The sequence below is a fragment of the Dipodomys spectabilis genome, unplaced genomic scaffold (assembly GCF_019054845.1).
Source record: "Dipodomys spectabilis isolate Male_0828 unplaced genomic scaffold, ASM1905484v1 ptg000785l, whole genome shotgun sequence".
NCBI classification, from domain to species: Eukaryota; Metazoa; Chordata; class Mammalia; order Rodentia; family Heteromyidae; genus Dipodomys; species Dipodomys spectabilis.
In genome coordinates this window covers 110,581-126,533 of record NW_024871462.1, presented here as the reverse complement: position 1 = coordinate 126,533, position 15,953 = coordinate 110,581, and the positions used below count along the sequence as shown (strand labels likewise).

Below are 15,953 nucleotides of genomic sequence, written 5' to 3'. Positions count from 1 at the left end.
GAGCTAAAGAGTCACGGAATTCTTTCTGGGCTGGCTTTGAACCACAGCCCTCAGATCTCAGCCTACTCGCCGAGCTGCTTGGCTTACAGGTGGGAGCTACTGGCTCCCTACCCAAAGTGGTTTGATCCCCAAACTCCCATGACTCTCCCATCACGTACTGCCCCAGCTCCTTAGGCTGAAAGGGAAGATGGTAAAGATTTTGGAGCCTGCTGTCTTGAACCTCTCCGCCCCTCTCTCAGTAGCATGGATGGGATCATTATCCTCATGGCTGCCTTGAGATTCTTTGTCTGTTGAGAAAGACCTGCCTCCGCTTGGGCACCTCATCAGTGACAGCACTGAGAGGGTTTACCTAAGAACTCCTGTGGGAGTTCAACAGGTATTTAGGTTTTAAGACTTGTCATTACAACCCCACCTGATTGGACCCTTGGTCTGTCAGTCATAGGTAATGGGAGAGTGGACAAGGGGTGGGCCTGATCTCTGTGTCTGAAGGCAGTGGGAGAAATGGTTACCAGTTCCTATTTTCAGTGCTGTACCGTAGGGCTGGCTGGATCTTTCCAGACACAGGTAACCGGGCTCTAAGTGCATTATCTTTTAATTTTGTTGTTGTTGTTGATCATGTGACTTGAACTCAGGGCCTGGGCACCGTCCCTGAGTTCTTCACCTCAATGCTCTCCCACTTTGAGCCACAGCTCCATTTCCGGTATGGGAGATAAGAGTCTCCTGGGGACTTTCCTGCCCGGCTGGCTTCAAACCGTGATCCTCAGATCTCAGCCTCCCGAGCACCTCCTTGCTGGCATCCGGGCTCTTAACTGTAAGCTTCGCTTTCCAGTTGAAGGAGTGGACAAAGAAATCTATTTTAAAATGTTTACCTGGAAACATAGAGCCTAAGTGGTTTCCAGTTGATTCCCTGTGCTGTAATATTCGTCTGCTGTTTTCTTTGACAGCATTGTAGGAATGAACGTGTTAATAAGTTGTCAGGATAGTTGGATGAGCAGCCTGCTTGGGTCACCAGACACCCTGGCCTGACCCAGTTCTTCCAGGTCAGATGCTGGCCCAGCATTCCACAGCGCCTTCGTTTGACTTTGCCCATCATTCTGGCTTTGTCTTGCATCCTCTGGCAGAGCAGCGTCTGTCTTTGTAGATAATGTTCATCGTGAAGGTCATGTCGCTTTGACCACAAACTTGTCAGGAGAGCCAAGTAAGAGCCAGCCAGGGCAGAAAGGTCTTCCAGGAACGGTGCCTGTGTGAAGGCTACATCTGTGCCCCTGCCATGCCTCTCTAAGCCGGGCACCTGGGTTCACGCAGGGGGAACAGCGGGGCTGGAGGGGCAGATCCCAGAACCCACAATTGAGCATCCCTGTTCTTTGTCCTGAATTCTCCCACTGCGGCCTGTGAGTGCAGGGATTACAGGAATTAGCCACCGCTTTGGCTGCTTGCTTGCCGTGTGGATGGCATATTCAGCAAGGCAAGAGGGGCTGAGGGGTTCCGAGGGCAGTGTTCCCAAAAGTTCCTGACCACTTCTTCCTCCACAGCAGATCGGGTGGTTCTACCCTAGTTGTCTTGTCCAGGACCTTCAAAACTCCGATTGCCAGAGGGTGGGGGGAGTTATTTTTGAGCCTTTTACTTCATTTTTGGTGCCAGTCCTGGGATTTGAACTCAGGGCCTGGGTGCTGTCCTGCAGCTGCTTTTGCTCCAGGCCAGCTTTACCACTTGAGCCACAGCGCCACATCTGGCTGTTTCTGTGTATGTGGTGCTGAAGAATCAACCCCAGAAATGCATGCATGCTACACAAGCACTCTACCACTAAGCCCTTTTTTGAGACCTTTATAACCATATATATCCCCTAGTTCAAAGTGCAAAAACCTGTTTCTCAAAGGGACCTGGTGGATGGGTAGCTCTCCCGGCCACTAAGGGCAGGGTGGACAGGGGCTTAGAACCCCAGCTGGGAACTAACCACTGTGACCTGGTCTTGTGCATCCTAGACACCTACACTTGGGTTTAAGGTGTGCACTGCCATACCCAGCCGAGTCTACCACTGTGAAATCAGCACAGCCCTCACCTACCCGTAGCAGGCACGAGGTTGAGATGCTCCGCATTTGCAAAAGGGAAAACCGATCTTGAGAGAAAGGTACAGCTAGGAGTTCCACCACAAACCATTTCCCAACAATCTCTCGAAAGCACTTAGCAGCCCTGAGTGCTTCTTACTTGGAAATGGGACGCACAGCACCCAGCTCATGTTTGCACAGGGCAGGGCGCTGTAGCTGTGCGGGATGAAGGGGTGTCAAGTGGAGGGGCTGCTTTTGGATTATGGAATGGAGTAGGCTCTTAACAGGAGCGTGTGTGTGTGTGTGTGTGTGTGAGAGAGAGAGAGAGAGAAAGAGAGAGGGAGAGAGCACCACAAGCTACCCAGAAGCAGCTGTGTAGTACGGGAGATAGCTTATACTCAGGGGAGAACTTGCTAGATCTTCTGTTGTTTCTGTACAGCACTGAGTGCCATCCATTCCTTTGCATAAAGGATTTATCTGCAGGAAAACAGCAGGGGCCCAGGGTAGAGTTCGCAGTGTGGCAGGATTTTTAGTCTTTGAAGACTTAACCATTGTCCCAAGATAAATCTGAGTAAGGCCCTTTCCATCTCCTGCCTCCCACAGCAGTGCTGTGGGATCCTGGGATCCCACCAACACCTGGATGGGATCTTAGCTGTGTTTTTGCACAAGGAAAGGGGATGGAGACTGGCCCGGTGACAGACGCAGACTGGGTTAGCTGAGATCTGTCAGGCAGCCCTTCCCGCCTGACCTGAGTCTGTCTGCCGTCTGCAGGCTGGTTGGTTGTTACAAGATCGAGCTTGCTGAGGCTCTTGGTGCAGAAGGCTTGGACTCTGGGTGCTTAACCACCTTAATTTTAGCTGGAGTCTGAGGAGCCACCCCACCTGCAAGTGCAGGACCAGCCTGGCAGTCCAGGGAGGGGACGTGTGGGGCCGGGGAGCGGCTGGCTCCAGGGGACCCCCCTTTATAGCCGGGAGGTATGGCCATCCAGCCCCTGCCTGGCAGATCCGCTCTGGGGGGGCGGAGGAGGAGAGGGCTGTGTGGAGGTGCTGGGCATGGCCGCCCATGCTGCCTGGACTCCTCGGCTGAGGTCAAAGGTCAGAGCAGGGCTGTTTCCTGTCCCCAGGACAGAGCACCAGGACAGAGACCCTTCGCCTACCTCCCCCCCCATGCGTCCACCAGCCTCGCCCCCCACAGTCCCAGGAAGGCTGTAGACACCCAGTTTTGCTTATCGTCTTTATTGCTCGAGCACAGGGCTCGAGTGGCACCTGGGCCTTTGGCAGCGAGCAGAGGCCCGGGGGGAGGGGTACACAGCCTGGCTGAGGGCAGGCGGACAGGAGGGGAGACAGGAATGGGGACAGGAATGGGGACGGGCAGTCACCCCAGCTCCAGAAGACAGCCACTCCAGGGGAAGAGGGGAGGGGCACAACCCGGCACGCCAGAGCCCAGGGCTCCCCCTCCCCACCCTGCTGCACATCACACCTCACCCCTTCTCCCCGCTCACACGTGGACCAAACAGGAAGCAGAATAAATTAGCATTCTGAGCAGTGTGAGCGCAGGACACACGCTCACCTGCAATGAGGGGTGACAGGACCCACCTGAGCGACCCCCAGCCTTCCCCCGTCCCCCCAGAGCCACCACCCACCAGATAGAAAAATAAAGGTCTCAATTCACGCAAAACTCTTCAGTGTGTTCAGAAGGGGTGGGGCGGGGCAGGGCTACGCCTCGGTCTCCATTTGGGACTGGCCATCGCTCTTCTCCTTCATCGCTGTGTCGGTGGGGTGGTCCCCTGAAGCCACCTCGGCCTTGCCCTGCAAAGGGTGGCAAAGGGTGGCAGAAAGGTACAAAGCACACATCACTTCCAACAGCACTGCACAGACAGATTCCACACCTGTCATCCTAGCCACGCAGGAGGCTGAGAGCTGAGGACTGTAAGTCAAAGCCAGCCCAGAAAGCCCAAAACTCTTATCTCTAACTAGCCAGCAAAAAGCCAGAAGTGAAGCTGTGGCTCAAGTGGTAGAGCACCAGCCTTGAGTGAAAACACTAAGGGGGATTGCCCAGGCTGGACAGCCACACAGCACCGGCAAGGCCACAAGCCTCCACCTCCATGTGGCCTTGGTGCATTTGGACCATGCAAACCTATTTTTGGGCATGCACACCACCTGCAGCCCCAGGACTGCGGCTCCTGGGTCACGCCGGCCGGGCGCTGGCATGCTCACCTTGCGCTCCTCCTCCGCCAGCCTCTCGAACATGTTGGCGTAGAGCCTCTTCTCCCGTGCCAGCTGCTTGCGGACCCGCTGCTGGCACACGGCCAGCTGGGTCCTGGCAGCCTTGTTGTTGGGGTAGAACTGCAGAACCTTCTGGAAGTCAGCCCGTGCCAGTTCAAAGTCATTGACAGCCAAGTGTGCCTCCCCTCGACGGAAGAGACCTTTCTCGTTTTTGCTGTCCAGCTCTAGGGCCTGGGCGGGCAGAGGAAGAGACCGGCAAGACCTCAGGCTGGGCAGCCCGCCCCATGAAGCTGGAGCCCAGTGGCTGCTCAGCAGGGCCAGCAGACACAGGGTCACCACCGAGTAAGAGCAAGACTGGGCCCCACCCGGGAAAGACTCCAGATCTACGAAGAAAATCATTGATGGGCACCAGTGGCTCCTAGCTACTCAGGAGGCTGAGATGTGGGCTCCATGTGGGAAGCCCATGCAGGCAGGCAGGAACGTTCCACGAGACTCATTTCCACAAACCAGCAACCAGCTGGTGGTGGGAGAACACTGGCCCTATATACAAAGGACCTGGTCCCCCACACCAGGCAAACAGGCCCCCTCCCCCCCCAGCCTGGGTCCATGCCCACCTTGTCGCAGTTCTCGACGGCGGCCGAGAAGGCCTGCAGCTTCAGGTGACACATGGCCAGGTTGAGGTGGGCGGCCAGCCGCAGGGCCGAGGCCTTTTGCAGCTCCTCACCGGAGAAGCTCGACTCGTGCTCCAGCCAGGACACGATCTTCTTGTACTGCAGCAGCGCCTGCTTGTACTTGCCGTCCTAGCACGGGAGGCGAGCTCGGGCTCAGGGCCCAGCTCCGGCCCCAGGCCCCAGACGGCCCCCTGGGGGACAAGGACGGGTGCTCACCTTGAAGTACACCGCGCCGCGCTCCTTGGCAATGGCGCTCTGCTCCAGCTTCTCCTCGGAGCTCATCTCCCAGGACTCCTTGGCCTGCCATTCCCCCAGGGAGGGACACAGCGGTCAGCGCCCTCAGGGTCCCCAGTGGATGGGACCCGGCTCCAGGCAAAGGGAGAGCCCAGAGACTCACCTTCTCAAAACTCTTAAGATGGAGTTCGTAAATGAGCTCAGCCTGCGGTGGGATCTGGAACTTTTCCTTCCCAGCATTGCCGAAACCGTAGCTAGAGGAGCAACACCACCGAAGGTGCAGGTCACCCCACAGCCCGACCTGCTCCAGGCGACAGGGCTTCCTGCCTGCATCCCCGGAGGCGGGACCAAACACTTGCGGTTCCGCAAAGCCTCCCCTGACGCCCGTACCCTCTCGATGGCCCCAGGATGCGCCACAGCCTCCCTGACCACACAGAACCCTCCTGCCAACTGCAGGGCGAGAAGGGAATGCTGGGCGTCAAGCTGGGCGCCAGCGGCTCACACCTAGCTACTCAGGAGGCTGAGATCTGAGGATCCTGAGCTGAAATCGGTCTGGGCAGGAAAGCCCATGACCCGCCCCGCACCCCAGTCCTGGGGTTTGAACTCAGGCCTTGAGTGCTGTCCCTGAGCTCTAACTCAAGAGCGCTCTACCACTTTGAGCCACAGCGCCACTTCTGGTTTTCTGGTGGTTCATCGGAGGTAAGAGTCTCATGCACTTTCCTTCCCTGGGCTGGTTTTGAACCACGATCCTCAGATGCCCTGCTTTCAACTCTATCTCCAAGAAACCACGAAAGAAAACTGCTAGTGGTAGAGCACCCAGGGCCTGAGTTCTAACCCCTGCACTGGCACACAACCAACAGCCAATAAAAATAAAACGAGTAAGAAAAGTTTCCTGGAATCTGAGTCAGCAAAGAAGGGACAGCGACCCATCAGGGCCCAATGCCAGGCCCCCAGGCCCCTAGCCGTAGACACGGCTCCACCCAGCGCCCGCCCATAGCTCACCTGGGCTTGAGGTACACAACGCAGTGCTCCCCCTTCTCCATGCGCTGGATGGCCCTCTCCAGGCCGCAGGGCAGGTCCAGGCTCTCCCCCTCCCCGATCTCGAAGCGGAGCTCCCGCTGGTCAAACAGACGGTGCTCATAGAAGCCTTCCAGCGCCACTGGGGGAGGGGGAGGAAGGCCGGTGAGAGGCCGGCACCCACCACGTTCCCTCCCACACCAACCACCATGCCCAGGGCGCGGCCCAGCCCCGAGGGAAGCCGCTGCGGAAGAGGGGCTCAGACCCCGACCCTCACCCTCCACAATGGCGCCCTCATTGGGCCTGGCATAGCCTTCACCCCGGACCCGGATCCTGCGGATGATGCCGCCATCCTCATCTTCCGACAGGTCCTCTCCCTTGAAGTCAAACAGCTCCACCTGGGGAGTGAGACGGGACAACCAGCTCTGTGCAGGGCCGCCAGCCCAGGCAGAGGCCAGGCACATCCAGGTCCCTGGGGACGGTCTTAGGACCTGCGACCCTGACACCTAGCCAAGACTCCACAACCTGAGCTGCCCTGCCTTCCTGGGGACAGAGGCCGGACGCTCAGAACCACCCCGCTGCTGTCCCGGCTCCCCTTAAACGTGGCAGATGACACAAATGACCCGGGATCTCTGGGGCCACAGAGCTTCCCACTGCTTGGCTTGTGCTCACCTCCGCCGGGCACGCACTCAGCAGCTGGCTCTCTCCTCTTAACCGGGACCCATGGGAGGGGGGAGGGAAGGGGGCACCTCTGACCCCTGGAGCCCAGCCGCAAGCACATGTGCTCGCGTGTCAGTCCTGGGGCTCGAACCCAGGGCCTGGGCACTGTGTCTTAGTTTTTCAGCTCAAGGCTGGTACTGCATTACTTAAGCCACAGCTCTTACTTCCAGCCTTTTGCGGGTTCCATGGAGAGGAGACTCTCACGGACTTTTCCGCTCTGGCTGCTTTTGAACCTCTGCCCTCAGATTCCAGCCTCGTGAGTAGCTAGGGTTACAGGCATGAGGCCCACTGATGTTTTGTGCCCCATGCTGAATCTTGGAAGGCTTTGGACCCCTCTTCCACCCTCGGGCCACCATCACGGGCCCCTGTGGGGGCTGCAGAGCCCGCGCCCTCTCCATCTCCCTCCTCAGGCCAGGCCCTCCGCCTTGGCTACATTGTCTGCAAGAGGCAGGAAGGGCTGGAGGGCAGCCAGGCCCCGGGCTGAGATAAGGACTGGCCCCTTGCCCGCGCTCTGGCCGGACACTCACCTCAAACAGGAGCGTGGCGTTGGGAGGGATCTTGGGAGGGCTGCCGGCTGAGCCATAGGCATACTCTGGCTTGCAGGTGATGTGGCACACCTCCCCCACCTTCATGGTTGCCACGGCAATGTCCCAGGCCTTGATGACTTCCCCTGCAGAAAGACAGACAGGTCTCCCTGAGCAGGGGTCTTAAAGACTGTTACCTGACACCGGTGGCTCTGCCTGCAATCCCAGCTACACAGGAGGCTGAGACCTGAAGATCACAGCCCAAAGCCAGCAGACAAATCCAATAGACTGTCCCCAGCTAGCAAGAAGCTGTCAAGAGAGGTCTGGTTCAAGTAGAGCACCAGCAGTGAGCAGAAAAGTGGAGTACAAGAGCCCAAGTTCAAGTCCCAGAACCAACATTAAGCAGGCCAACCTGCCTGGGAAAGGAAGTGTAGGACCAGAGAGGAACACAAGTCACAGAATGCGCCATGGACTGCCACCAGCCACTCCCCGATCACTATGGATCCTCTTTTCTGGGGAGACGGTCTCACTGTGTCTCACTGTGTCGCCCGGATTTCTTGTGAACTCCTGGGCCTGCCTCCGCCTTGCAGGTTGGCTGGGATGAGAAGCTCCCACAAGGAAGGTGGGCAGGAAGTTCTCCAAGGCCCGCCTCCTAGCCACTCCCAGCCATGCCTACCTTTGCCCAGGTCAAAGGAAAATTTGTCCTTGCGGTCCAGGCTAGAGTCAAACTTCGTGCCATCCAGCAGCCATCCAGTGTAGTGGACGAAGACGTGGTCGCCAATCATGGGCGTGTCTGTGCCCGTCCCCTCTCTCTTGATGACCTGTTGAGGAAGGGGAAAGGAGCAAAGGGGTTCAGCCCCCACCACACCTCCTTGCAAGCAGGTGAAGGGTTCAGGACACTAGAAGCTCTGCCGAGAGTCAGCTCTGCACCTCATGGAAGACTTATTTGTGGCTGAACAGCTTGGGGGAAGACCAGGCCAAGCCCGGAGACGGAATTCCATCTAAGTTTTCCTCAGCAGCAAAAGGGGAAATCTTTACACCATGTTTCCTCATTCCCCCCAAATACCAGTGTTGGGCCCAGGCAGGGTCTGCTGGATGGAGGGGGGCAGAAACATGGACCTGCACGGCCCCCCCAGGATGTAGCTGCCTTTTTTTGGGGGGGGGGGGTATGGGGAGGGGCGCCGCTGTCTTCCCGAATGGCAGGACCGCAGCGATTTCCCAGGGACTCCCCCCAAGCTTCTCTGCATCCCCTGCGCATGCAAGTGGGTGGTAAGTGTGCAGGCCAGGGTGAGGGGTAACAGGGGGACCTACTCTTCCCAGGAGCACCTCGCAAAGAGGGCGCACCCACGTGCTCCTGGGACGACCATGCAGGCAAAGCCGGCACCTTTTCTAAAAGGTCCAGATGGTCGGGGGTCCCGGGGTTCCCACGTGCCGGGCCCCCACACACGTGGTGGTCTCGAGGTCCCCTGGTGCCCGGCCCCTAACCCCTCACACACGTGGGGGTCCCGGGGTCCCCACTTGTCCGGCCCCTACCCCCCTCATACATGGGGGTCCCGGGGTCCCCAGGTGCCCGGCCCCCACCCCCTCACACACATGGAGATCTCGGGGTCCCCGCGTGCCCGGCCCCCACCCTCTCACACACGTGGGGGTCCCGGGATCCCCGCGTGCCCGGCTCCCCCCCCCGCACACGTGGGGGTCCCGGGGTCCCCGCGTGCCCGGCTCCCCTCACACACGTGGGGGTTTCGGGGTCCCCGCGTGCCCGGCTCCCCCCTCCCGCACACGTGGGGGTCCCGGGGTCCCCAGGTGCCCGGCCCCCACCCCCTCACACACATGGAGATCTCGGGGTCTCCGCGTGCCCGGCCCCCACCCTCTCACACGAGTGGGGGTCCCGGGGTCCCCGCGTGCCCGGCTCCCCCCCGCACACGTGGGCCGGGCCGGGCGCCAGCAAGAACAATGGGCGGAGCGCACGCCGGGCCTCGGGTCAGCCGGCGCCCCGGCCCGCAGGCCTCGCACCCCGACCCCCACCTCGGGAGAGGAGCGGGGACTACAGGTCCCGGCATGCTCCGCGGCGGGGCGGGGGCGCGGCCGGTGACCTCGCCGGCACCGGGGCCCCGCGGGGCCCGCGCGCGCCGCTCCGGGGGCCGCCGGGGGTGGCGGGGTGCGGGGCCCCGCGCCCGGCCTCACCTTCAGCACGCCCCCGTCCTGCTTGGGGCTGATGTCCACCCCCTCGGGGGCCGGCGGCGCCGCCCGCGCCCCGCCGTCCGCCGCCTTCATCTCCTCGGCGGTCATGGCCGCTCGCCGGGGGCGCCGTGGGCTGCGGGAGCCGGGGGGGAGCCCGGCGGGAGGACGCGGTCGGGGCCGGGGGGGGGGCCGAGGGCTGCGGGCGGCCGCGGCGGCCCGCGCGCTCCGGGGTTGGCGCAGCTCTGCGGCCCGCGCCGGCGGGCGGGCGGCGCGCGGGGCGGGCGGGGCGGGCGCGGCGGGCGGGGCGCGCGCCGGGCGCGGCCGCGATTGGCCCCCGCCGCGGGGAGGGGCGGGGCGAAGGGCGGGGCCGCGGGGGCGGGGCGCGCCACAGCGCGGCCGCGATTGGTCCGCGCCGCGGGGAGGGCGGGACGCCGGGGGGGGGGGCGGAGGGGGAGAACTTTCTAGAGACGGCGGCCGCTCAGCCGGTTTGGGCTCTTTGCGCCCCGGGGCGGCGCTCCGGATCTCTGAAGGAAAGAAAAAAAAAAAGAAAGAAAGAAATCCTGGTTCTCCACAGCGTCCGCCTCGCCCGGGCCGCCTGCGCCCCCAAATCCCGGCACCCCCTCTTCCCCTCACCCCCCCCCCCCCCCGGCCCGGGCCTCGGCTCCTCTCTGATTCTTCTAGATCCTTCTGGATCCCCAGGCATGGCTGGCGGGAAGCCGGGGCTGGCCGGCGGGGGGGTGGGGGGGTGGGGGTGGGAACCGGGCCCCGGGGCGAAGGCGGACGCGGGTCCGGTGCAAAGGCCCCGGGGCCCGCACGGCGGTTTGCAAGGGACGTAAGAGACAAAATAACCCCACAGAAAAACAAGTCTTTCCCCCCCTGCGGCTGCCCCCCCCCCCCCGTGCGGCTGCGCACACCGGCGCCCCGGGGACCCCGGGCCTGCCGGGGGGCGGGGGGGGGGGGGCGATGCCTTGGCGTCCCCTGCCCCGCTAGGAACTTTGCAACTTTCCAGGATGACAGGACTGGGTTCGACAGTGCAGGGGACGCCAAAGGAGCAGCACCCCCCCCCCAAATAACAGGCCAGGATGGGAGCCGGGGGACGCCAAAGGAGCAGTACCCTCCCCCCCAAATAACAGGCCAGGATGGGAGCCGGGGGACGCCAAAGGAGCAGTACCCCCCCCCAAAATAACAGGCCAGGATGGGAGCCGGGGGACCCAAAGGAGCAGCACCCCCCCAAAAAAAAATAACAGCCCAGGATGGGAGCCGGGGGACCCCTGGGTTCCTCGCAGCCCCTCCCCTGGGGAAGATGCAGAGGAAATCACGTCTGAAATCAGGTTTCTAACACTACCAGGCCCGGAGTGCACTCACCCCTACATGCCAACCCCTCCACAGAGGGCAGAGCAGGGTTCCTTGGTCCCTGGCAGCCCTAGGAAGACAGCACTTTTGGAGGGGGCACCTCCAGCCATCTTTCCAGCTGCAGACCTGGGCCTGGGGGTGAAGTCGGGGAGAAAGGGGTGCAGTTAAAATACACACAGGGCCCGGTCGCGGGTGGCTCACCTGTCATCCCAGCTCCTCAGGAGGCTGCGATCTGAGGATCACGGTTCAAAGCCAGCCCGGGCAGGAAAGCCCATGAGACTCTGATCTCCATTGAACCACCAGAAAACCAGAAGTGGCACTGTGGCTCAAGTGGTAGAGCGCCAGCCTTGAGCTGAAGAGCCGAGGGACAGCGCCCAGGCCCAGAGTTCAAGACCCACATGCCCTCACAGGGGTGGCCTGGTTGAAGAGTTCTGGAGTTGTTAGCATTTTATGACTGGAAGGGAGCAGAAGTTGCTAGGGTGGGGGTGTCTCCTGAGTTCTTGGCTGTTTCCCTTCAGACCATTAGAGGTAGGCCTTGCCATTTTGAGGGGCAGTTTGCCCTCCTGGGGTTTTCACTTTCTTGGACCCTAAAATGATCGCATAAGGGACTAAAACAGATCAAAGAGCACAGGTACAAAAGTATGGGGGCCTTCCCTCCATTTACAGGACTCAGTAAAAGCATCCTGTGTGTGTGTATGTATGTGTGTGTACTGAACCTGGTACTTGAACTCAGGGCCTAGGCAGTATCCTTTAGCCTTGCTTATTGTTGGTCATGAGGCTTGAACTCAGGGCCTGGGCGCTGTCCCTGAGCTCTTTTGTTCAAGGCAAGCTCTCTACCACTTAGAGTGCCGCTTCGGGTTTTCTGGTGGTTCATTGAAGATAAGAGTTTCTCCAGCTTTCCTGCCTCAGCTGGCTTTGAACTGTGATCCTCAGATCTCTACGTCCTGAGTAGTTAGAATGTCAGGCATCAGCCACTGGCTCCCAACTGGTTTACTTTTTTAATTTATAATTTTTTTCTTCTGAGTCTTACTATATAACCCAGACTGCTCTGAGGAACTTCAGATCCTCCTGCTTCCTACCTCCTGAGTTGCTGGGATTACAGGTGTGAGGGACCATTCTTGGTCACGGGTTTTCTGTGGAATATTCTGCCAACTTCCCAAAGTCACGGTATACAGTAAGGATGTTCCAGTTATTCCACATTTTTGCCCAAACACAGCCAGTACTTTTAATTTGAGCACATCAAGCGATGCATCTCCTTGATAGCTATGATGCTGGGGCTGTTTCCTGGAAGGCTCTTGTGTTTAAGTCTTTGGCCCATTTAGAAAAAAAAAAATTCCATTGTCTTTTACTAGGAATTTGTGGAAATTTCTTTATTACTGATAAGAGTGCCTTTGACATTTACACTAATCTGTTCCGTGTTTTCTTGTGCACTTGATGGCTTTCTTTCTTTCTTTTTAGTGGCACTGTGATTTTTTTTTTTTTTTTTTTTTGGGTCCGGTTGTGGGGTCTGAACTCTGGGCCTGGGCGCTGTCCCTGAGCTTCTTTTGCTCAAGGCAAGCACTCTACCACTAGAGCCACAGCACCACTTCCAGCTTTTTCTGTGTATGTGGTACTGAGGAATCGAACCCAGGGCTTCATGCATGCCAGGCGAACACTCTACCACTGAGCCACCTTCCCAGCCCCTCTAGGCTAGGTTTACAACCACTTGGTATGTGACTAGGGGTTTTGTGTTTTTTTTGTTTTTTTTGTTTTTTTTATGGTTTAAACTCGAGACCTCATGCTTGCCAGGCACGTGCTCTACCACTTGAGTTAACGCCTCCAGCCATGATGATATGGCTGGGTTTTGTAGATGCTTTATTTCAAGCAAACTTTCATGGGTAGCTTAGAAGCAGGGCAGAGCGGTTTATGACTCTGGCCTCTAGGGGGAGCTGTGGCGCTCGTTCTGCATTTCTGCCCCCCAAATGTGGAATCTGCATTAGAGAAAATCTCCTGCAGGATTCAAAAATTCTAGCCTGTGATATTAGAAGCCAAACCCAATCTATTTTCTTCCTTTTTTTTTTGTAATATTACTGACACTGGACTTTGAACTCAAGACCTCAAGCTCACTTGGCTTATTTGCTTGTGTGGCCCTCTAACGCTTGAGCAATACCTCCAGTTTTGTGTGTGTGTGTGTGTGTGTGTGTGTGTGTGTATTTCTGAGATAGGGTCCTACTTCCTGCCCATAGGATCCTGGTCCTTGATCCGTGTATTGTAGGACACTGGTGGCTCATACCTGTAATACTCCTTACTCAGGAGGCTGAAATACAAGGAACATGGCTCAAAGCCAGCCAGGTAGGAAAGTCTATAAGACTCTGTCTGGGGGCCGGGAAGGTGGTTCAGGGGTAGAGCGCTTGCCTTGCCTGCATGAGGCCCTGGGTTCGATTCCTCAGCACCACATAAACAAAAAGAAAAAAAGCTGGAAGTGGCGCTGTGGCTCAAGTGGTAGAGCGCTAGCCTTGAGCTGAAGAGCTGAGGGACAGCGCCCAGGCCCAGAGTTCAGGCCTCATGACCCGACCCCCCCCCCCCCCCAGAAAAAAAGACTCTGTCTGTAATTAACCAGCAAAACAAAACAAAAAACCCAGGCTGGAGGTGTGGCTTAGGTGCTAAAGGGCCAGTTGAACAAGTAAGCTGAGCAAGGGGGAGGCCCCGAGTTCAAGTCCTGGTACTGGAAAAATGGAAATTATTTTTGAGAACTGAGATGCAAAACGAATGCCGTAAGAATTGGAGAAGGCTGGGTGCTGGTGGCTCATGCCTATAGTACTAGTTAGGAGGTTGAGATATGAGGATCATTTATCTCCAATAAAATACTCAGAAAAAAACCTCAAATGGATCTGTGGCTCAAGTGGTAGAGCACTAACATTGAGCACAGAGAGGCTCAGGGACAGTGTCCAGGCCCTGAGTTCAAGTCCTAGGACTGGCAAAAAAAGAAAGAGAAAGAGAGAGGGAGAGAGAAAGAGAAAGGAAAGAAAGAAAGAAAGAAAGAATGGATTAAAGCTTTTTGGGTTTATTTTCCTAAATGAAGCTTGCTAAAAGTGTTTTTATTTTTTATTTGTTGCCAATCCTGGGGCATGAACTCAGGGCCTGGGCACTATCCGTGAGCTTCTTTTTGCTCAAGGCTGGCATTCTACCATTTGTGCTACAGTGCCACTTCCGGCTTTTTTTTTTCTTTTTGGGTCCGGTCGTGGGGCCTGAACTCTGGGCCTGGGCGCTGTCCCTCAGCTCTTCAGCTCAAGGCTAGCGCTCTACCACTTGAGCCACAGCGCCACTTCCGGCTTTTTTCTTTTTGCTTATGTGGTGCTGAGGAATCGAACCCAGGGCCTCAGGCATGCAAGGCAAGCGCTCTACCACTGAGCCATCTTCCCAGCCCATTTCCGGCTTTTTTTTGTGTATGTGGTGCTGAGGAATTGAACCCAGAGCTGCCTGCATGCTAGGCGAGCACTCTAAAATTGAGTCACCTTCCCAAGCCCCATTGTTTTTTGAAAGTAATTCTTTTGCACATTCATTCTCTCTACAGATATTCCTGCGTGGCCCTTGTGCCGGGCAACAGGCTGCACAGGAGATTTAGGATGAGGCTGGGTTCTAGCAGGAGACCGCATCATTCTGTTGTTAGGCTCCTTAGAACAGGAGCAGCAGGCTTAGTTCCGGCCTAGCCTAGGCATTCCAGAGGAGGTTGCTACAACAAACAGTCTGGATTGTTCTTCCATACTTGCCCGTTGCTCCTGGAGAGATGTGCTCCTGGGGAGACTTGTGCTCCTGGGGAGATTTGTGCTCCTGGGGAGAGTTGTGTGCTGTCTAGCATGGCTGCAGCCCACTGGTGTGGGTAACTACAGAGAGGTGAGCTTGGCGAGGAAGTGAAGTGAGTCTGGACATGAGAATGGGCTGGGACAGGGCCTTGGTGAGGGCGGGCCGGGTGCAGAGTTCCTTCACCTAAAACTTGTACTCTGTGTGTGTGTGTGTGTGTGTGTGTGTGTGTGTGTGTGTGTGTGCTGGTCCTGGGGCTTGAACTCAGGGCCCAGACTCTGTCTCTTAGTTTTTGTGCTCAAGGATAGTGCTCTAGCACTTCGGCTTTTTGGTGGTTCATTGGAGATAAGAGTCTCGGGGACTTTCCTGTCCGGGCTGGCTTTGAACTTTGATCCTCAGATCTCAGCCTTCTGAGTAGCTGGGATGACAGGCGGGAGCCACCGGTGCCTGGCTTTCTGATTTGTAAACACTTTTTTTTTTTTTTTAAAGATTATTTGGTCAGTCGTGGGACCTGAACTCAGGGCCTGGGCGCTGTCCCTCAGCTCTTCAGCTCAAGGCTGGCGCTTGACCCCTTGAGCCACAGTGCCACTTCTGGCTTTTTTCTGCTTATGTGGTGCTGAGGAATCGAACCCAGGGCTTCATGCATGCGAGGCGAGCGCTCTACCACTGAGCCACCTTCCCAACCCACACATTTTTTTTTTTTTAAACCTGGCAGGGAAGAGGGAGGAGGCGGCTCGTGGCCGACAGAGATGACTGTGGCTATGGAGTATGAGGTGAACAGCTCCGACTGGGACATCTTGGGGAGGAGCATAGAGTACATCATGGAGGCTCTCCAGGTGTCTGGCCAGGTGAGCACCTTCCAGGTAGACCCTGGCCAGGACAGGGCCACCTGGGCCAGCTGGCTGGGCTATGCTGGGAGAAGGGGAGGGACTTCCGGGCCACCCCAGCCTGGCCCAGGGTGCCCGTTGGCCGCCTCCTTTCTCATGGCCCCCTCTGCCTCTCAGCCTTGCGTGCACCCTGAGCATCTGTCTCTTCCGACAGCTGTCACCTGAAGAAGCCTTGGAGGTCCTCAAGCTGCTGGCAGTCAGGATCTCAAACAACAAGATGTCCACCGGGCTGTGCCGGAAGCTGACGGACATCATCATCAACTATCTGCGGATGACGGTGGGCATCTGCCTCTCTGGGCTGGGGGTGGGGGTGCGG

At 58.0% G+C, this 15,953-nt stretch overlaps 2 protein-coding genes across 3 annotated transcripts in view; one reads left to right on the top strand and one right to left on the bottom strand.

Moving 5' to 3' along the window:
• Positions 1-3,260: 3,260 nt before the first annotated feature.
• Positions 3,261-9,890, bottom strand: Fkbp4 (FKBP prolyl isomerase 4). 2 transcript variants are annotated; one of them, XM_042673277.1, is made up of 11 exons: positions 9,877-9,890; positions 9,621-9,743; positions 8,113-8,257; positions 7,440-7,582; positions 6,470-6,590; positions 6,178-6,334; positions 5,339-5,429; positions 5,158-5,241; positions 4,885-5,070; positions 4,262-4,501; positions 3,261-3,853 (listed from the first exon to the last, which is right to left on the bottom strand). In XM_042673277.1, the coding sequence occupies exons 2-11, from the start codon at positions 9,723-9,725 to the stop codon at positions 3,761-3,763; spliced, it is 1,365 nt and encodes a 454-aa protein (XP_042529211.1). In that variant the 5' UTR covers positions 9,726-9,743; positions 9,877-9,890; the 3' UTR covers positions 3,261-3,760. The 2 variants fall into 2 exon arrangements, with proteins under 2 accessions (XP_042529211.1, XP_042529210.1); XM_042673276.1 differs by lacking the exon at positions 9,877-9,890 and having other exon boundaries at positions 9,621-9,751.
• Positions 9,891-15,499: 5,609 nt separating this feature from the next.
• The window catches only part of LOC122102530 (maestro heat-like repeat-containing protein family member 1), a 35,788-nt gene continuing 35,334 nt past the window's right edge, over positions 15,500-15,953 (top strand). The window contains exons 1-2 of the mRNA XM_042673271.1: positions 15,500-15,598; positions 15,792-15,914. Coding sequence (XP_042529205.1) covers positions 15,500-15,598; positions 15,792-15,914 — 222 coding nt within the window. The remainder of the gene's footprint in view (positions 15,599-15,791; positions 15,915-15,953) is intronic.